This window comes from Haliotis rufescens, unplaced genomic scaffold, assembly GCF_023055435.1.
Source record: "Haliotis rufescens isolate VD_foot unplaced genomic scaffold, xgHalRufe1.0.p SCAF_15, whole genome shotgun sequence".
NCBI classification, from domain to species: domain Eukaryota; kingdom Metazoa; phylum Mollusca; class Gastropoda; order Lepetellida; family Haliotidae; genus Haliotis; species Haliotis rufescens.
Genome location: NW_025963835.1, coordinates 20704224 through 20727694, shown reverse-complemented (window position 1 = coordinate 20727694; position 23471 = coordinate 20704224). Strand labels below are relative to the sequence as shown.

At 43.1% G+C, this 23471-nt stretch overlaps 1 protein-coding gene across 1 annotated transcript in view; it reads right to left on the bottom strand.

The window, feature by feature from the left end:
• The window catches only part of LOC124135179 (E3 ubiquitin-protein ligase Bre1-like), a 32271-nt gene extending 9148 nt beyond the window's left edge, over positions 1 to 23123 (bottom strand). The window contains exons 1-13 of the mRNA XM_048396284.1: positions 23081 to 23123; positions 22288 to 22486; positions 21331 to 21498; positions 18472 to 18541; positions 16714 to 16971; positions 15662 to 15849; positions 13283 to 13507; positions 10015 to 10140; positions 9401 to 9574; positions 7822 to 7957; positions 2883 to 3004; positions 2167 to 2393; positions 1354 to 1438 (exon numbers count right to left, since the gene is read on the bottom strand). Of these exons, the coding sequence (XP_048252241.1) occupies positions 1354 to 1438; positions 2167 to 2393; positions 2883 to 3004; positions 7822 to 7957; positions 9401 to 9574; positions 10015 to 10140; positions 13283 to 13507; positions 15662 to 15849; positions 16714 to 16971; positions 18472 to 18541; positions 21331 to 21498; positions 22288 to 22395 (1887 nt within the window). The 5' untranslated portion in view covers positions 22396 to 22486; positions 23081 to 23123. The remainder of the gene's footprint in view (positions 1 to 1353; positions 1439 to 2166; positions 2394 to 2882; positions 3005 to 7821; positions 7958 to 9400; positions 9575 to 10014; positions 10141 to 13282; positions 13508 to 15661; positions 15850 to 16713; positions 16972 to 18471; positions 18542 to 21330; positions 21499 to 22287; positions 22487 to 23080) is intronic.
• Positions 23124 to 23471: the final 348 nt, after the last annotated feature.

Genomic DNA, 23471 nt, shown 5'->3' with positions numbered 1-23471 from the left:
ATGTCAACTGAAACAACATCACAGGGACACATGCATTGGTACAGAGGATGTCAACTGAAACAACATCACAGGGACACATGCATTGGTACTGAGGATGTCTGCTGAAACAACATCACAGGGACACATGCATTGGTACTGAGGATGTCTGCTGAAGCAACATCACATGGACACATGCATTGGTACTGAGGATGTCTGCTGAAGCAACATCACATGGACACATGCATTGATACTGAGGATGTCTGCTGAAACAACATCACATGGACACATGCATTGGTACTGAGGATGTCAACTGAAACAACATCACATGGACACATGCAATGGTACTGAGGATGTCTGCTGAAACAACATCACAGGGACACATGCATTGGTACTGAGGATGTCAACTGAAACAACATCACATGGACACACGCATTGGTACTGAGGATGTCTGCTGAAACAACATCACATGGACACATGCATTGGTACTGAGGATGTCTGCTGAAACAACATCACAGGGACACATGCATTGGTACTGAGGATGTCAACTGAAACAACATCACAGGGACACATGCATTGGTACTGAGGATGTCTGCTGAAACAACATCACATGGACACATACATTGGTACTGAGGATGTCTGCTGAAACAACATCACAGGGACACATGCATTGGTACTGAGGATGTCAACTGAAACAACATCACATGGACACATGCAATGGTACTGAGGATGTCAAATGCAACAACATTACATGGACACATGCATTGGTACTGAGGATGTCTGCTGAAACAACATCACATTGACACATGCATTGGTACTGAGGATGTCTGCTGAAGCAACATCACATGGACACATGCATTGGTACTGAGGATGTCTGCTGAAACAACATCACAGGGACACATGCATTGGTACTGAGGATGTCAACTGAAACAACATCACAGGGACACATGCATTGGTACTCAGGATGTCAACTGAAACAACATCACATGGACACATGCATTGGTACTTAGGATGTCAACTGAAACAACATCACAGGGACACATGCATTGGTACTTAGGATGTCTGCTGAAACAACATCACAGGGACACATGCATTGGTGCTGAGGATGTCAACTGAAGCAACGTCACATGGACACATGCATTGGTACTGAGGATGTCAACTGAAACAACAACAGATGGACACATGCATTGGTACTGAGGATGTCAACTGAAACAACATCACATGGACACATGCATTGGTACTGAGACAATTAAGTATTTAATGATTATCCTTGGTTGCTGTAATCAAGCCACAATCCCAGCTATAATTTTTCTTTTCTAGCAACATACACATTGTAAAGTTTCCATACTAGTGACTATATTAACAAGTTTCACATACCATGACCTTGTCCCTCTGCTCTTTGGGTGCACTCTTGTACATGTCAAGCAGCAGCTTCAGCTCTTTCTGACTGTCCTGGGCCTTCCTGCACACGTAAACACAATGAGTCGCTTGGAGCTGTCTTAATATTTCACTTCCCATTAATACTTAATTAAATGCCCATCTTCAACTAAAGCCCGTCCTTTAAACAAATAGCTAAAAGCCAACTTATTGGTTGTTGGTTTGTTGTTTAATGCCGCACTCAGCAATATTCCAACTATATGACGGCGGTCTGTAAATAAACAAGTCTGGACCAGTTAATCCAGTGATTGACACCATTAGCATCGATCCATGCAATTAGGATACGATGACATGCATCAACCAAGTCAGCGAGTCTGACCACCCGATCCCGTTAGTCGCCTCTTATGACAAGCTTAATCGCCTTTTTTGGGAAGCATGTGCTGCTCAAGATCTATTCTCTACCCCGGATCTTCTCGGGTTCCAATAGGACTTAGCAGGTAAATACAAACCTCAAATAATCGTCCAACACATCGTCTGACCAATGTTAACGATTACCGGAACATTATGTCATATGAACAATAGGCTGCCTTCAGTGAGTTGTACATTGTGCACATTTTCCTCTTTTCTCACCTAAAATGTCAGTGAGTACTATATGGAATCACCATCTTAAACTCAGACTTACAGATTACCTGTCCCTCGTAAATGAATGCATTAAGTCCCTCCCCAAGGACTCCCCATTCATTCACTCGGGACAGACAATCCGCAATTCCTCGTAGCTTGTTGGTTATCTCTACTTCTCAGTTGTGCACCTACTTGAGCTGTACGCGGAGTTCCTTGATGACCTCCGAGTCCGTCTTGCCCTTCTCACGGTACTCCGCCATGTCATCTGATAAATCCTCCTCCTTCTTCACCGGCAGCAGCTCCGGCTCAAGCTTGATGGTGGCAGGCGGGGTTGTTACGGGAGCTTCCTCCTTGATCTCCTTCGTGTCCGATGACAAGGACGGGGTGGACGACGTGGACCCGGAACCTTCGGCCTTCAACTGCAAGACAGCACCCAGGTTAAAATAATCATAAATATAGTAGGATGAGTTGGGACTACACAAAAGTATCTAGCTTATCTATTTATCCAGTTTATCTTGTTATTTTTTTTCTTCCAGGGTGTTTTATTACAGATCACCGTAGTTATAGATGGAGTTCTCATCAGGGATCCGGAAATATTTTTTGGCCAATCGGACATTTGCACTTTGGTCACGTCCACCTCATATCCAAGGTGCTGGATATTCAGGCATGAATAAAAAGAATACACTAAAGTTTCACTTTCATAACAAATCTCAACTGTCAACATCCTACTCATGATGATTGTTATGCATTGGCTGGTAGTGTTTGGAGTTTAAATTCCCACAACTTTTCCATGATTTGATGACCCATACGAACCCTGTCTTGTAATAATACATCTGTTTTCCAACGTCACAGTCAATGAAATGACACTCAGCATGACCACCCATGTAACAATCCCTATGCATACTTACCCTGGCATTCTCTACTTGTGTCTCCTTCAGCCTGCGCTTGTACCTGGCGGACTCCATCTTGAGTTGCTGGTTGTGGTTCTGTAGGGACTGGATGAGGTTGCGCATCTCCCGGTTGATGGTACCTGTGAGGGAACAGAGTGAGTGAGTACGGTTTTATGCCACTTTTAGCAATATTCCAGCAATATCATGGCGGGGGACACCAGAAATGGGCTTCACACATTGTACCCATGTCGGGAATGGAACCCGGGTCTTCTGTGTGACGAGCGAACGCTTTAACCACTAGGCTACCCGACCGCCCCTGTGAAGGAACAGAGGATGTGCTGTGATGGTCATAAAGTTAACAGTAACTCAACAAGCATGCCAACTCTGGGAGATCATTAGACATTAGGAAACTACCGACATTGCCATCATAACTTTTGCATGCTTGTTGTATGACACTGAAGTCACCTTTTTTCCAGTCATATTATAGTGGCCTGGAAATAACTCAAATCTGGGCCAGGTAAACCGCTCAATCTGGGCCAGGTGAACCACTCAACCTGGGCCAGGTAAACCACTCAACCTGGGCCAGGTAAACCACTGAATCTGGGTCATGTAAACCACTTCATCTGGGTCATGTAAACCACTCAATCTGAGTCAGTTAAACCACTTCATCTGGGTCAGGTAAACCACTCAATCTGGGCCAGGTAAACCACTCAATCTGGGCCAGGTAAACCACTCAATCTGGGCCAGGTAAACCACTCAATCTGAGTCATGTAAACCACTCAATCTGGGTCATGTAAACCACTCAATCTGGGTCATGTAAACCACTCAATCTGGGCCAGGTAAACCACTCAATCTGGGTCATGTAAACCACTCAATCTGGGCCAGGTAAACCACTTAATCTGGGCCAGGTAAACCACTCAATCTGGGTCATGTAAACCACTCAATCTGGGTCATGTAAACCACTCAATCTGGGTCATGTAAACCACTCAATCTGGGTCAGGTAAACCACTCAATCTGGGCCAGGTAAACCACTCAATCTGGGTCATGTAAACCACTCAATCTGGGTCATGTAAACCACTCAATCTGGGCCAGGTAAACCACTCAATCTGGGCCAGGTAAACCACTCTATCTGAGTCATGTAAACCACTCAATCGGGGTCATGTAAACCACTCAATCTGGGCCAGGTAAACCACTCAATCTGAGTCATGTAAACCACACAATCGGGGTCATGTAAACCACTCAATCTGGGCCAGGTAAACCACTCAATCTGGGCCAGGTAAACCACTCAATCTGAGTCATGTAAACCACTCAATCGGGGTCATGTAAACCACTCAATCTGGGCCAGGTAAACCACTCAATCTGAGTCATGTAAACCACACAATCGGGGTCATGTAAACCACTCAATCTGGGCCAGGTAAACCACTCAATCTGGGTCATGTAAACCACTTAATATGGGCCAGGTAAACTACTCAATCTGGGTCAGGTAAACCACTCAATCTGGGCCAGGTAAACCACTCAATCTGGGCCAGGTAAACCACTCAATCTGGGTCATGTAAACCACTCAATCTGGGCCAAGTAAACCACTCAATCTGGGTCATGTAAACCACTTAATCTGGGTCATGTAAACCACTCAATCTGGGCTAGGTATACCACTCAATCTGGGCCAGGTAAACCACTCAATCTGGGCCAGGTAAACCACTCAATCTGGGTCATGTAAACCACTCAATCTGGGCCAAGTAAACCACTCAATCTGGGCCAGGTAAACCACTCAATCTGGGTCATGTAAACCACTCAATCTGAGTCATGTAAACCACACAATCGGTGTCATGTAAAACCACTCAATCTGGGTCATGTAAACCACTCAATCTTGGCCAGGTAAACCACTCAATCTGGGCCAGGTAAACCACTCAATCTGGGCCAGGTAAACCACTCAATCTGGGCCAGGTAAACCACTCAATCTGATTCATGTAAACCACTCAATCTGGGGCAGGTAAACCACTTAATCTGAGTCATGTAAACCACTCAATCAGGGTCATGTAAACCACTTTAACTGGGGCAGGTAAACCACTCAATCTGAGTCATGTAAACCACTCAATCTGAGTCATGTAAACCACACAATCTGGGCCAGGTAAACCACTTAATCTGGGCCAGGTAAACCACTCAATCTGGGTCATGTAAACCACTGATTCTGAGTCATGTAAACCACTCAATCTGAGTCATGTAAACCACTCAATCTGAGTCATGTAAACCACTCAATCGGGGTCATGTAAACCACTCAATCGGGGTCATGTAAACCACTCAATCTGAGTCATGTAAACCACTCAATCGGGGTCATGTAAACCACTCAATCTGAGTCATGTAAACCACTGAATCTGGGTCATGTAAACCACTGAATCTGAGTCATGTAAACCACTCAATCTGAGTCATGTAAACCACTGAATCTGGATTATGTAAACCACTCAATCTGGGTCATGTAAACCACTCAATCTGAGTCATGTAAACCACTCAATCTGGGTCATGTAAACCACTCAATCTGAGTCATGTAAACCACTCAATCTGGGTCATGTAAACCACGTAATCTTGATTATGTAAACCACTGAATCTGAGTTATGTAAATCACTGAATCTTGATTATGTAAACCGCTCAATCTGGGCCAGGTAAACCACTCAATCTGGGCCAGGTAAACCACTCAATCGGGGTCATGTAAACCACTCAATCTGGGCCAGGTAAACCATTCAATCTGGGCCAGGTAAACCACTCAATCTGGGCCAGGTAAACCACTCAATCTGGGCCAGGTAAACCACTCAATCGGGGTCATGTAAACCACTCAATCGGGGTCATGTAAACCACTCAATCTGAGTCATGTAAACCACTGAATATGGGTCATGTAAACCACTGAATCTGAGTCATGTAAACCACTGAATCTGGGTCATGTAAACCACTCAATCTGAGTCATGTAAACCACTCAATCTGAGTCATGTAAACCACTGAATCTGGATTATGTAAACCACTCAATCTGGGTCATGTAAACCACTCAATCTGAGTCATGTAAACCACTCAATCTGGGTCATGTAAACCACTCAATCTGAGTCATGTAAACCACTCAATCTGGGTCATGTAAACCACTTAATCTTGATTATGTAAACCACTGAATCTGAGTTATGTAAATCACTGAATCTTGATTATGTAAACCGCTCAATCTGGGCCAGGTAAACCACTCAATCTGGGCCAGGTAAACCACTCAATCGGGGTCATGTAAACCACTCAATCTGGGCCAGGTAAACCATTCAATCTGGGCCAGGTAAACCACTCAATCTGGGCCAGGTTAACCACTCAATCTGGGCCAGGTAAACCACTCAATCTGAGTCATGTAAACCACTCAATCGGGGTCATGTAAACCACTCAATCGGGGTCATGTAAACCACTCAATCTGAGTCATGTAAACCACTGAATCTGGGTCATGTAAACCACTGAATCTGAGTCATGTAAACTACTGAATCTGGGTCATGTAAACCACTCAATCTGAGTCATGTAAACCACTCAATCTGAGTCATGTAAACCATTGAATCTGGATTATGTAAACCACTCAATCTGGGTCATGTTTACCACTGAATCTGGGTCATGTAAACCACTCAATCTGAGTCATGTAAACCACTGAATCTGGGTCATGTAAACCACTGAATCTGAGTCATGTAAACCACTCAACCTGGGTCATGTAAACCACTTATACTTGATTATGTAAACCACTGAATCTGAGTCATGTAAATCACTGAATCTTGATTATGTAAACCACTCAATCTGGGCCAGGTAAACCACTCAATCTGGGCCAGGTAAACCACTCAATCTGGGTCATGTAAACCACTCAATCGGGGTCATGTAAACCACTCAATCTGGGCCAGGTAAACCACTCAATCTGGGCCAGGTAAACCACTCAATCTGGGTCATGTAAACCACTCAATCTGAGTCAGGTAAACCACTCAATCTGGGCCAGGTAAACCACTCAATCGGGGTCATGTAAACCACTCAATCTGGGCCAGGTAAACCACTCAATCTGGGCCAGGTAAACCACTCAATCTGGGCCAGGTAAACCACTCAATCTGGGCCAGGTAAACCACTCAATCTGGGTCATGTAAACCACTCAATCGGGGTCATGTAAACCACTCAATCTGGGCCAGGTAAACCACTCAATCTGGGCCAGGTAAACCACTCAATCTGGGTCATGTAAACCACTCAATCTGAGTCAGGTAAACCACTCAATCTGGGCCAGGTAAACCACTCAATCGGGGTCATGTAAACCACTCAATCTGGGCCAGGTAAACCACTCAATCTGGGCCAGGTAAACCACTCAATCGGGGTCATGTAAACCACTCAATCGGGGTCATGTAAACCACTCAATCTGGGTCAGGTAAACCACTCAATCTGGGTCATGTAAACCACTCAATCTGGGTCAGGTAAACCACTCAATCGGGGCCAGGTAAACCACTCAATCTGGGCCAGGTAAACCACTCAATATGGGTCATGTAAACCACTCAATCTGGGCCAGGTAAACCACTCAATCTGGGTCATGTAAACCACTCAATCTGGGCCAGGTAAACCACTCAATCTGGGCCAGGTAAACCACTCAATCTGGGCCAGGTAAACCACTCAATCTGAGTCATGTAAACCACTGAATCAGGGCCAGGTAAGGCGAAACCGCATTATCAGTGGTTTATATTGGGAAAGGGAGGTAACTCTAATTTCAAACGGGAGCTATCTCCGTTGTTTTCGTATTTGCAAGAAATGGCGTCACCCACGCTGTACGTTGTTTGTCCAGCTATTAAATCCCCAACTTATCCCTAAGGTAAAACGTATTCTTAATTAAATGGTAAACCACTCAACCTGGCCAGGTGAACAACTCATTCTGGGCCAGGTAAACAACTGACTGAAAGAATGAGTGTGTAATCTGTGTAAACCTTACCTGTCTGTTCATTAGCTGCAAGTGTCTGTTCAAACTCTATCCGCAGCATCTCGTACTCCTTCCGCAGCTGTGCCAGCATGTCCTCCAGTTGTATCATCTCCGTCCGCAGCTTCTTCTGGCACGCCAGCTCATCACTCTGCAACACAACCATCCATATAACACAACCTCCCATAACACAACCCTCCATGTAACACAACCCTCCATGTAACACAACCCTCCACATAACACAACCCTCCATGTAACACAACCCTCCATAGCATAACCCTTCATGTAACACAACCTCCCATAACACAACCCTTCATGTAACACAACCTCCCATAACAAGCCTTCATGTAACACAATCCTCCATAACACAAGCTTCCATGTAACACAAGCTTCCGTAACACAACCCTCCATAACACAACCCTCCAAAACACAACCCTTCATGTAACACAACCCTCCACATAACACAACCCCCCATAACACAACCCTCCATGTAACCAAACCCTCCTTAGCACAACCCTTCATGTAACACAACCTCCCATAACACAACCCTTCATGTCACACAATCCTCCATGTAACCAAACCCTCCATAGCACAACCCTTCATGTAACACAATCCTCCATAACACAACCCTCCATGTAACACAACCCTTCATGTAACACAACCCTCCATAACACAATCCTCCATGTAACCAAACCCTCCATAGCACAACCCTTCATGTAACACAACCTCCCATAACACAACCCTTCATGTAACACAACCTCCAATAACACAACCCTCCATGTAACACAACCCTTCATGTAACACAACCCTCCACATAACACAACCCTCCATAACACAACCCTTCATGTAACACAACCCTCCACATAACACAACCCTTCATGTAACACAATCCTCCATAACACAATCCTCCATAACACAACCCTTCATGTAACACAATCCTTCTTGTTAAACAGCCCTCCACATAACACAACCCTCCATAACACCACTCTTCATGTAACACAACCCTCCATAACACAACTCTTCATATCACACAACCCTCCACAGACCACAACCCTCCACATAACACAATCCTCCATAACACAACTCCTAACATAACACAACCCCTCACATAACACAACCCTTCAAAAAACACCACCCTCCACATAACACCAACTTCATGATAACATTACCCTTCAAATTTCCCTACACACAACTTCATCCTCCATAACAGCCTTAAATAACACAACCCCTCATATAACAACCCCCCATAAAACACAACACAATCCTCAACATAACGCCATTCTCCACGTAACACAAACATCCGCATAACACAACCCTCAATGGCACAAACCTCCTTATAAACATTCACATAACACAACCCTCCTCAACACAACTATTTACATAACAAAACCTTCCATCATGTTCATATAACTCAATCCTCATAAAACACAACCCTTAAAATAACACAACCCTTAAAATAACGCAAAACTTACAATAATAAGAAAAATCAACCTAAAATAAGGTCTTACCAAAGCAAACTTACAGTCCCATCCATTAACTACCACATAAATAACGTCAAGCAGCAAGTGAATGCCGGTGCTACAAGGACACGTACCTCCATCTGTTCAATGTGACGCAGATGCCCGTTCTTGTTGTTCTGGAGTTGGTTGCGCACATCTTCCAGCTGTGTTCTGATTGCCATGCTCTCATTGTACAGCACCGAGAACTGGGACTGAAGACATTTGTACTCTGTCGTCTCGATGATCACTGCCTCAGGCAGGTGCTGCAGCTGTAACAGAGCACAAAGATGATGGGGTTACAAGGTTGGACCCTTGCTTGAGATGTTTTACCCGGATTCCAACAATAAATTTGAACTGTATGTCTAACTTTGATTTTTCAAATTCTCAGTTGTATCAGACTGATTGTATGGTCCCATCAAATACCTTTAATCTCCATTTGACCTGTGATAACTCAAATTTTTGGTTAGCTGGAACTTGTTTTGTTCGTACTAAAAGTCACCACCCTGAAATTTTCATTTTTCAAATCTTGGACAGAGAAAAACTTACTTATGCCCAGTAATACAAAAAAAAGTTTCAAGATGCAATGGAAAGTCCCAAAGATTGCAAAGTTAACAACAGTTTTCAGCAAATCAAATTGAGGGACACATTTTAGAATTCCCGAGCAGAGGGCATGTGTACTGAACAAGGCCATAACGCCAGCGGCTCTTACATCCATCTTGAGTTTCTCCACCTCCTTGCAGGCTTCCTGATGATCCTTGTTCAGCTTCTCCAGCTCACTCAGCCGGTTTGTGGCCAGCTCTCGCTGCTCCTCCAGCTCCGACAGGATCTCATCAAGCTGCGGACATCACAACACACTCGGTCAAACAAGCTGTGGACACCACAACACACTCGGTCAAACAAGCTGTGGGCATCACAACACACTTGGTCAAACAAGCTGTGGACACCACAACACACTTGGTCAAACAAGCTGTGGACACCACAACACACTCGGTCAAACAAGCTGCGGACATCACAACACACTCTGTCAAACAAGCTGTGGACACCACAACACACTTGGTCAAACAACTGCGGACACCACAACACACTCGGTCAAACAACTGCGGACATCAAAACACACTTGGTCAAACAAGCTGTGGACACCACAACACACTCAGTCAAACAAGCTGTGGACACTACAACACACTTGGTCAAACAACTGCGGACATCACAACACACTCGGTCAAACAACTGCGGACACCACAACACACTTGGTCAAACAAGCTGTGGACACCACAACACACTCAGTCAAACAAGCTGTGGACACCACGGCACACTCAGTCAAACAAGCTGTGGACACCACAACACACTCGGTCAAACAGCTGCGGACACCACAACACACTTGGTCAAACAAGCTGTGGAATCCACAACACACTCAGTCAAACAAGCTGGGGACACCACAAAACACTCAGTCAAACAAGCTGTGGACACCATAACACACTCAGTCAAACAAGCTGTGGACATCACAACACACTTGGTCAAACAAGCTGTGGACACCACAACACACTCAGTCAAACAAGCTGTGGACACCACAACACACTTGGTCAAACAACTGCGGACATCACAACACACTCGGTCAAACAACTGCGGACACCACAACACACTTGGTCAAACAAGCTGTGGACACCATAACACACTCAGTCAAACAAGCTGTGGACATCACAACACACTTGGTCAAACAAGCTGTGGACACCACAACACACTCAGTCAAACAAGCTGTGGACACCACAACACACTCAGTCAAACAAGCTGTGGACACCACAACACACTCAGTCAAACAAGCTGTGGACATCACAACACACACAGTCAAACAAGCTGTGGACACCACAACACACTCAGTCAAACAAGCTGTGGACATCACAACACACTCGGTCAAACAAGCTGTGGACACCACAACACACACAGTCAAACAAGCAGTGGACATCACAACACACTTGGTCAAACAAGCTGTGGACATCACAACACACTTGGTCAAACAAGCTGTGAACATCACAACACACACAGTCAAACAAGCTGTGGACACCACAAAACACTCGGTCAAACAAGCTGTGGACACCACAACACACTCAGTCAAACAAGCTGTGGACACCACAACACACTCAGTCAAACAAGCTGTGGACATCACAACACACTCGGTCAAACAAGCTGTGGACACCACAACACACTCAGTCAAACAAGCTGTGGACACCACAACACACTTGGTCAAACAACTGCGGACATCACAACACACTCGGTCAAACAACTGCGGACACCACAACACACTTGGTCAAACAAGCTGTGGACACCATAACACACTCAGTCAAACAAGCTGTGGACATCACAACACACTTGGTCAAACAAGCTGTGGACACCACAACACACTCAGTCAAACAAGCTGTGGACACCACAACACACTCAGTCAAACAAGCTGTGGACACCACAACACACTCAGTCAAACAAGCTGTGGACATCACAACACACACAGTCAAACAAGCTGTGGACACCACAACACACTCGGTCAAACAAGCTGTGGACACCACAACACACACAGTCAAACAAGCAGTTGACATCACAACACACTTGGTCAAACAAGCTGTGGACATCACAACACACTTGGTCAAACAAGCTGTGAACATCACAACACACACAGTCAAACAAGCTGTGGACACCACAACACACACAGTCAAACAAGCTGTGGACATCACAACACACACAGTCAAACAAGCTGTGGACATCACAACACACTCGGTCTAACAAGCTGTGAACATCACAACACACACAGTCAAACAAGCTGTGGACATCACAACACACTCGGTCAAACAAGCTGTGGACACCACAACACACACAGTCAAACAAGCTGTGGACATCACAACACACTTGGTCAAACAAGCTGTGGACATCACAACACACTTGGTCAAACAAGCTGTGAACATCACAACACACACAGTCAAACAAGCTGTGGACATCACAACACACACAGTCAAACAAGCTGTGGACATCACAACACACTTGGTCAAACAAGCTGTGAACATCACAACACACACAGTCAAACAAGCTGTGGACACCATAACACACTCAGTCAAACAAGCTGTGGACATCAAAACACACTTGGTCAAACAAGCTGTGGACACAACACACTCAGTCAAACAAGCTGTGAACGGCACAACACACACAGTCAAACAAGCTGTGGACATCACAACACACTCAGTCTAACAAGCTGTGGACATCACAACACACTCAGTCAAACAAGCTGTGGACACCACAACACACTCAGTCAAACAAGCTGTGGACACCACAACACACTCAGTCAAACAAGCTGTGGACACCACGATACACTCAGTCAAACAAGCTGTGGACACCACAACACACTCAGTCAAACAAGCTGTGGACACCACAAAACACTCGGTCAAACAAGCTGTGGACACCACAACACACTCAGTCAAACAAGCTGTGGACACCGCAACACACTCAGTCAAACAAGCTGTGGACATCAAAACACGCTCGGTCAAACAAGCTGTGGACACCACAACACACTCGGTCTAACAAGCTGTGGACACCATAACACACTCAGTCAAACAAGCTGTGGACACTACAACACACACAGTCAAATAAGTCAAACTATCATATGTTAAACGCTTTCAAGTGATGCAGGCCTTAGAAGTTCACCACCTTGGTGAAACCTATAAGCTTTTGTTAGTTTCTGACAAACCAAGGATTATAACTGGAGTGAACTTATGATCAGTGGATCCTGGCACTGCAAAGGGATGAAACTCTGCACCAAGAACTGCAGCATCTTAGATGACCCAGCCACCTGATCCACACATCAAGGTGTGACGTCACACAATCAGCCAGGTCATACAGTGTCACTTACTCATTGTAATTGGCTCTTACATCAGGCCAGCTAGCTTAAGATTTGATCTGTGAACATGTGCGTCAACCGGTGTTATTCAGGGACAACCTACCCTGGTTTTGGAGACGCCTCCGATACTCTTGATGCCCTCGACAGTGATGGCTCCAGTCGTCTCCTCATAGTTCCTCAGCTTGGAGAAGGCTTCCGACAAATGTCGGTCCAGTTTCTCGCACCGCTGATCCGCCTTCTCAAACTGATAGTCCAGATCATCCACCTTGTTCTTCATCTCTGCAATCTCAGTCTCGGACGCAGTCACCTGATCTTGAAGCTCTGAGATCTACAACAGGTGAAGGAAATAACATTGTTCACATAGAACCAGTTGTTGGCCATCTAGTTACATTATTTCATCAATATACAAATGGTAGTTTGGCAAATATTCTAAAACAACTGGTGCGAGGAAGGTGACATCTTCCCGAGGCAAGGGACTTTAAAAGTCCAGTTTCCACCCTTGCCAAACTAGGCTGGAATTCCTGGGCTCGATCGTAGCGCCACCAGTGGTTATTACGAGTTATGTCCCTTTTAAGCCTCTCCTATGGCCCAATCAGATTCCACCTCTTGTATCACTTACATTTGTTTCAAACGAAATGGCGGCGCCCAGTCAAGACGATCTGATCGATAATCAAGATATATATTGTGATAAAACGGGTCTTACATCTCGAAGTGCATTAAATCACATGAGCACCTTGATCACAACCATGAAAAGACTTGGAAAATTTCTGTTGACAACGAGTTGGCGGTGCACATGCTTTACAAATCCTGCAAACGACCGAAATCTGCACGGCAGTTTACTAACCGGATTACGATTTCATTGCGCGTTTTCTGATTGGACTACGCATAGACTCGTTAGTCCAGCCAAAACGTAACATAATACTAGCCTAATTCGGCAAGGGTGCAAACTGGACTTTTATAGTCAGTTAACTCTCTTGCCTCGGGAAGATGGCAAGGTGACAGTATGTTCAACTTGGTGCAGTGAGTGAAATAGTTCCATCATCAATTTTGTACCAGAAACTATAGTGTATACAGATACATAAGCTTTTCACAATTATTATTCGACTCACAGGCTACTCCAAACAGATAGAAGACAAAGAGAATTGCAGCATACAATGAACTTTATTAAACATGTTCTGTCAATATTACTCACACCAAGACAAAGCAACATTTGTACCACTGTTTGTTTGGTTTGTTGTTTAACGCTGCACTCAGCAATATTCCAGCTATATGACGGTGGTCTGTAAATAATCAAGTCTGGACCAGACAATCCAGTGATTGACACTTTGAGCATCGATCCACACAATTGGAATCGATGACATGCATCAACAAAGTCAGCTAGCCTGACCACCTGATCCCGTTAGTCGCCTCTAACGACAAGCATAGTAGCCTCTTACGGCAAGCGTGGGTTGCTGAAGACCTATTCTACTCCGGTTCTTCACGGGTATTGTACCACTGACATCACTTTATTGAAAGCTGTAAGGATTTTTATTAAAATAACTCCATTCTCCCATTACCAATGAAAGAAAGTACAGGCTAGCGGTGCCTGAGTTAAGATTAACATTGCTGTCACGTTATTTCAGTGATAGCATGGCACGTTAGATTTACGTGTGAGGACAAAGTGACTGATGCCGAAAACAGGTTTTTACTTTAAACCTAAAACCGAGTATGACAGTACCAGGAGCAAAAAGGGGGAGAATCTGGAGTTTGAACCCATGATCAGCCTATCCTGCACACCATTTTGGTATACAAGACCACTGTCTCAGTCTGTGCCAGACCCTTTCGAGACTACTACCTGAACATCTCTCTCGGCATCATTTTCAGGAGTGAGTGAGTGAGTGAGTGAGTGAGTGAGTGAGTGAGTGAGTGAGTTGGGTTTAACGCTGCTTTAACAGTATTCCAGTCATATCACGGCGTGTCAGCTTAATGTGGGAGGAAAGCCCGAAGTGATGCAGGTCTCAGACGTTTACCACTTCGATGATACCACCCACGAGCACGGGTATGGTGCTGACAAACCTAGAAACATAATCGGGTAAACTGAGATTCGAACCCACAATCATAGGTATCTGGTGTGCCTAAGGGACGCAACTCTGCACAGCGAATTGTGGCGCCTTAGACGACTGGGCCACCCGTGCCCCCTGTTATTATTATGATTATGTGGACTATTATCAGTGGAGCTTATTGGACCGAACAGACGTTTACTGGCCTCAAACTGTGGCTGAAGTCACAGACTATGACACCTCAAGGCTAGCAAGCAATGACAATAACCATGACAACATAATACACATACACATTCTGCCACTTTCACCACCAGCCAGGATCTAATAATCTTTCTTTGGTGATACAGTAGCAAGCTTAGCTTAAGACTGAAAAACAGTATGGCTTGATCTCAAGGTGTTTAGCACATGGGTACACATTTTTATCATCATCAGCACTGACTTACTTTGAGTGTATGTTCGTGGTGACGCTGATGCAGATTCGTAACGAGGTTGTGCAGCTGTTTGTTTTCCTTTCGCAGATGGTCCAGTTCCTCCTTCACCATGCATTCAATTTCCGCCAGCTTCTTCTGTGTCTCGTCTTCCTTCCCATCCTCCTCCTCCTCCTTCTTGTCCCCATCAGCCTTGTCATCATCTGCACACGACAACATGCACAGTACAACATGACCTTAAACCTTGCTAGTCAGGACTCTGTTAATACCAGGTCTTCTGGACGACTACTGCTGAGAATGTCTTTAAAACGGAATTTGACATTACGAACTCGTGACTCCTTAGTCATGAAACCTTATAATCTAGAGCACTTTTTGGTGAAGGTTTTGTCCAGATTAAACAGGTTTCACTGCTTGTTGAAACAGCAGCTCCAACCTTACGTATCAGCATCGTAGATAGACGTTTTGTTTTGCTATGAGACTAAATTCTACATTTGGTGCCAAATTGTGTAGCCTGTGGAGTAGTGTTCGCTCATGATGCCAAAAACAGGGTTTGACTACTCGCATTAGTACAATGTGTGAAGCTCATTTCTGGTTTCCCCTGCCATGATATTGACAACATATTGCTAAAAGTGGCGTAAAATCCAATTCACTCACTCTTATAGGAAGCACTGGGATACTGAGGACCTACCCTGAGTCTGACCCCAAATTTCCATGGGATTAACTCCTTGTCCTCATGATGATGTACAAAACCTTTTATATGTTAGCAACTTTCAAAGGTCCTCTTCATACTTGAAGTATTGGGAATGCTGCTAACACTTATATATATTTTCCTAGCAGATCGCTTTAATTTGAATACTGACAATGTCTTGACCCTCTGGGGATTCAAGCTTAGAATAGACCCCAGTAACCTCTGCTTGTCATACAAGGCATGTCATAATCGAATGGTCACAATCAGTGACTCGGTTGATCAATCACTGGTCAGTCTGTCCCAGTTCGATTTTCACAGGCCTCCATAAAACTGGTACACTGATGACTGTGGCTATAAACAATAAGCAAACATGTCCTACCCTTCTCTTCCTCCTCCTCATCGGACTCCTTGGTCGGTTTCACAACGACCCCCAGCAAGTCTTCCTTGTCCTTCTCGGCCTTGTTCTCCAGCACCTTGTGCAGCTTCTCGTTCCTCTGCAGCAGTCTGTCGAAGGCCTGGAGCAGTTTGCCGATGGCTCGCTTAGAGAACTCCACCCTCTGGCTCAGCTTCTCCTCCAGCTCCTGCTTGTCCCAGGTGGACAGCAGGGCAAGGAACGCTGTCGTCTCATCACTCTCATCTATGGGGACGAAGAAAACGAGCTGATGCCATGACACATTCCCTTACAGGGTTTCTTCATGCCCCCCAGAAATTGGAATACAATTTTTATTTGTATGTTGTCCTCCTTTTTCCTCCCTGTCAAGATTGTTAACTTGTATTTAATTTTTACCAATGTATACATACATTGTCTTCAGAATGTGAGGGTGACCATTGCCCTGGATGGCCATCCTCCTCATGTAACAGGGAAAGGGGGAATGTAAAAAAAAACACACACAAAAAAACACACACACAAAAATAAAATAAAAAATAAAAAGATTGTTAACTAATGGGAGTGACTGAGCAAGTTGGGTTTGACGCTAATTGTTTCTTTGTTGTTTAACACCGCACTCAGCAATATTCCAGCTATATGACGGTAGTCTGTCCATAAACAATTAAGTCTGGTCCAGACCATCCAGTGATTGACATCATGAGCATACAATTTCATGCATCAACAAGTCAATGAGTCATATGACTATGGTTAATCTTTCATGGCCATAAGAAGTTAGACTGCCCATTGTTTCATATGACTATGGTTAATCTGTCATGCCCATAAGAAGTTAGACTGCCCATTGTTTCATATGACTATGGTTAATCTGTCACGGCCATAAGAAGTTAGACTGCCCATTGTTTCATATGACTATGGTTAATCTTTCATGGCCATAAGAAGTTAGACTGCCCATTGTTTCATATGACTATGGTTAATCTGTCAGGGTCATTAGAAGTTAGACTGCCCATTGTTTCATATGACTATGGTTAATCTGTCATGGCCATAAGAAGTTAGACTGCCCATTGTTTCATATGACTATGGTTAATCTTTCATGGCCATAAGAAGTTAGACCGCCCATTGTTTCATATGACTATGGTTAATCTGTCATGGCCATAAGAAGTTAGACTGCCCATTGTTTCATATGACTATGGTTAATCTGTCATGCCCATAAGAAGTTAGACTGCCCATTGTTTCATATGACTACACATTCATTTACTTCTTATGGCCATGACATATGAACTCGAGGCATATGAAACAATGGGTGTTCTAACTTCTTATGGCCATGACAGATTAACCATAGTCACATGAAACAATGGGCGTTCTTTAACTTCTTATGAGTAGTATCATGATGGGATACAGTAACTGCAACAAATTTAAGTCCAACTGTAACCTGGGATGACATCGAGATCAGGCCATGATGCTGAAGGTGTTGTAGTTTTGGACATATCAACAATTACAGTCAGTAGTCCTATAATATGTTCCTAATCTGCTTGATTGAGTGACTTGTAGATCAGGCTGCATGGAACAGTATTCCAGTTACACCGTTATACCCCACAGTGTGAAAACTGTTACTGAATTAGAACTACCACTGATGTCAGTACCATTATCAAAGTGTGCTATTAGACGTGTAAACATGGTAAAAGGTCCGAGCTTGTTGGGGGTTTCATATGAAACTGGTCTTGAGAACTAAGAATATCTTAAACCTGTTCATACTTTTGGTTTCATTTTCATCAGCTGTTTCAGCATCAAATCTCTGCAGCAACACACGTGCATCTTCATCAAGCTAAAAACATATGCATGAGTAATGGTTAGCATGAATGTTAAAAGGTTAACATTGTAGAAATCTTAAAAGTAAGATTTAACAGCAAATGTTTGTTTGTTTAATGCCGCATTCAGCAACATTCCAGCATGATAATGGTGGACTGTAATCAGTCAAGTCTAAACCAGACAAACCAGTGATTGATATTATGAGCAACGTCCATGCCATTGGTGCAAGATGACATGAAATTAACCAAGTCACAGAGTCTGACCGCCTAAAACACAGAACACAATGGTTGGTTGGTTGGTTTGTTGTTTAACGCCGCACTCAGCAATATTCCAGCTATATGAAGGCGGTCTGTAAATAATCGAGTCTGGACCAGACAATCCAGTGATTAATATCACGAGCATCAATCCACACAATTGGGATCAATGACATGCATCCACCAAGTCAGCGAGCCTGACCACCCGATCCCATTAGTCGCCTTTTACAACAAGCATAGTCACCTTTTACAGCAAGCATGGGTTGCTGAAGACCTATTCTACCCGGAATCTTCACGGGTCAGGACACAAGGGAGTAAAACTGTATTGAATACCCAAAGAGCTATATAATTCCCAATGAGAATGATTATGTAACAAAAACCGATTGGTGATGCTTGGCCCTCTTTTAATTTTGGTCCTTCATTCAGCTCACGTTTCTTCCCAAGGGGGCGGCAAGGTGGTGGCTAATTCGGTTTGGGACCATGTTGCCGTTATACAGCCAGTTTCCAGATTAAGGGGAGTTGCCTCCCTTGCTGACTATATGAGCAGAATAGTGGAGTGGTTATGACAGTCTTACTCAGAAGTTTTGCAATAACGTCACACGCGACTTAGGGCAACAGGCAAATTTATCGGGCTGCTTGTAAGGTAATTATTGGTCAGTCAGTCTCACTACTTTTTCCACTTTTGTTTTGGGTAGGGCAGATATATTGTTCATTTTGTTTGTGTCATATTCCAAGCCCAAGTGGTTGTTTATCCAGCCTGCAAATGCTTGTAACTCGTTTATGGTAATATATTCGATAACTACGTACACCAGAGCTACAGATAAGCCGCGTTATTTGCGTAAAATACCCCCCAAAATATTCAAAACCCAATTACTTTCAATTATCTTGCGTACAGAAATGCATGCATTAAATTAAAAACTCAAATGTATAAAAACAGATCGCGTAAATACCCAATGAAGCTTTTTCAGCATGCGTACAAAGGAGCTAATTTCCGAAACACAATTACGAGCTAATTCACTTTCCGAGTCAAGCCTATATATTTATAACAGTTATATACATCTAAAACATTATTTTGTCTTTTTCAGATCTTAAAATGTTCACTAATTTTGGGAAATACCCAATAGAGTGATGAATAGATGAGTGAAAAATATTAATTACCCAATGAAATATGTATAACCCAATTAAAATAGAAACCCTCGAGTAAAAACTCAATTGCTCAAAAAATATCTGGAGGTCTGGTACACTGTTGTGGCTCACTGAGTTGTTGGTGCCTGTATTATGTATACACCGCCACTGGTGAGGGAAATTACCTGTGTCTCATTTATGGTATGAATTGGATAAATGCGTGCAACATGCTCAAAGTGAAGAGTGGCAATTTGTTTTCTTTTCCATGTGGTCAGCGTGAATTGTCTAATGTCTGTGTTACATTTAGGATGCGAAATGATATATGAACGCGAAGTGCTCTGTGAAGAGCAGCCATTTTGTTTATTACAACTGTTTGGTGTGACTTGTCAGATGTCTATGTGGGACATTGTGGTATGTGAATGAACCCATGTGTGCTGAGATTCCTCTTGTGAGTGAGTGAGTGAGTGAGTTGGGTTTAACGCCGCTTTTAACAGTATTCCAGTTATATCACGGCGTGTCAGCTTAATGTGGGAGGAAAGCCCGAAGTGATGCAGGTCTCAGACGTTTACAACTTCGGTGAAACCCACGAGCACGGGTATGGTGCTGACAAACCTAGAAACATAATTGGGGCGAACCGGGATTCGAACCCACAATCATAGGTTTCTGGCGTGCCCAAGGGACGCAACTCTGCACAGCGAATCGCGGCGCCTTAGATGACTGGGCCACCCGTGCCCCCTTCCTCTTGTGAATTTTATTTAATAATTTCTAATTGGAAAGTTAAGGTGGGTTTGAAACAGAACCACTGCCACACAATTGTCTGGTCACAATAATAGGACCGTAAGCTACGGCATGTTCCAGTGACAGTACAAAGTAAGGTGCATCATGAGTTTGCATGCAATGAATTGATACACGATACGTTTTTTTCTGTATCGATACAAGATGATACACTTGCTAGAATATTACTTACTCCTCGATTAATGATCTCCCATACTGCGAAATGTGTTGTATTTAGCATTTCAAGTTCACTAATAAAAATAGCCACTACAACCATGTGAATACAGCTAGCTTTTCCTTTTGAACCTGCTCTGAATATAAGTGAGTGAGTGAGTGAGTGAGTGAGTGAGTAAGGTTTTACACCGCTTTTAGCAATATTCCAGCAATATCGCGGCAGGGGACACCAGAAATGGGCTTCACACATTGTACCCATGTCGGGAATCGAACCTGGGTCTTCAGCGTGACGAGCGAGCGCTTTAACCACTAGGCTACCCGACCGCCCCGCTCTGAATATTAAAAGTCGACATTTTTCAAGCAATTTGACGTTAATATGAGTATCGTGATATGTATCGTATTGTGACCAATGTAACGTGTCCAAGCTGTATCGTTTCCCCCTTACCACAAACACGATAACACTGTTTACAAATCTCACCTGATTCCAGTATCTGTTAACTATCATCAGTACAGCATCATCTGTGCGTTGTCGGTTTTCCAGCTGTTCGATTCTCTTGTGTAGTTCACTTTCTGCACGCTTGCGCTGTTCAATTCTTTCAGCTAACTTCTTGTTTTGAAAAACTAAAACTTTCAGATCCAGTTCCTCCTGAAAACATTCAATTTGCATCAAAACTGTTTCAGTAATTTGAATGGTGAATTATACAAAATGTAGTTACCAAACAAACAAAACATACATTGCACCTGTGATGACTGCACAATCTCAAAATCCAGCCCAATTATGATCAGATAGCAATTACATTCTGAAGCTTATCATTTTCAAGGAAATGAGGGGGCACGGGTGGCCCAGTCGTCTAAGGCGCCCTTGGGCACGCCAGAAACCTATGATTGTGGGTTCAAATCCCCACCATGATATAACTGGAATACTGTTAAAAGCGGTGTTAAACCCAACTCACTCACTCTTTCATTCAAGGAAAAAACAATTGAGTCAGGAACCAAACAATCCATTGCTTGACATCATGAGCATCGATCCACGCAATTGGGATACGATGACATAGATCAACCAAGTCAGAGATCCTGATCCCCCAATCTTGTTAGTCGCCTCTTACAACAAGCATAGTCGCCTCTTATGACAAGCATGGGTTGCTGAAGACCTATTCTAACACAGATCTTCTGGGGTCACTTATTCAATGCTTCTGGTCATTGATCCCTATAGAAAATGACCTGAGTAATATAGATCTCCTCGTCTCTGGCCCTATATTACTGAAGACTAGCTTATCACTTTCACAGACAAAGTTTGCCTGACCATATTGACACTTATTCATATTAATCTGAAACTTCATTGACTGGAGAAAGGTAGCACTTTGAGTATGCCTTAGGGTGTCGATCTGGCACAAAATGACAATGCACAATATTTTTATATACAATATTAACATACCAGATTCGATATTGGACCAATCTTGAGAGGTTCAATTCTGGTGAGAGCTTTTTTGGCGGCAGGTCCAGCCGACCCAGATGAATCATCTGCCGGCCGTTTGGTGGCCATATTTATGATCTTTTACCACAACTAATCATAAATTCGCTGACTTCATGCTGGAGTGATGTTCACATTTTCTTCTTCTGTGTCATAAACACAACTGCAAATAAAAAACATTCAAAAGCATAACATTTATTTCATTTCAGAAAAGGCTGCTTGTACAAAATGTATAACAGATTTCCAAATCCAAGATGCATTTATAATTTTTTATGCAATAAGTCATAGGCTTCTGATATTCACGAATATAACACTTTTGAAAAAAAAGAAAAAAAGCCTAATAATATGTTGTACGGTGATCAGCAAACAGTCACTTTGAAACTGTCATAAGCTACCTAGACATTACATTTGAAAAATATATATTGACATTAAGAAAAAACAAACAGTAAATTTATATATGTCAATACACACAAGATAAGTAAATGTCCATTTATGTTAACTACAAAATATGCTCTTAACGTGACCAATATTCACAAATAAGATATTGTTTGGTGTTGAAAAGTTGCATTTGGATCTACATTGAACCAGCACAAAGATCATCAATTAATATAATCAAAAAGACCATCGCTCAAGTAAAATATCAGTTGTGTGCTTTATAAGCATGATTCTAAACACAATTCATTGATTAAACGTAAACACAAGATTTCAGCGTAACATTATGTACACTTTATTGAAGAAAAGTAACACTTGCACTGACTTTTCACAAAACGGCGGCCATTTTGAAAACTCTCTAAACATACGCATCCGATGCTTTATGGCATGTCACAATAGCCCAACTTCCGCTCTTGAGGTAATTAAAAGGTTGAACGAAAAATACCAATTTAAGAGAAATATAACTTCAATAATGCATTTGTATCATACAAAGTGTTTTAGTTTAGAGACTAATTTTTATATTATATTCCTCACAACTTATGCTTTACGAAAGAATATTTACTTTCAAATAGAAAAAAACGGCATACCTTTTATAATATAAATATATTTAATATCCATATACAATGTAAACACAATAAGTTAATAATTCATATGTAGTTTTGGTAATTATGATAGGCAACTCCCGGAGAAAATTACATATATGTGTAGGGAGTGGT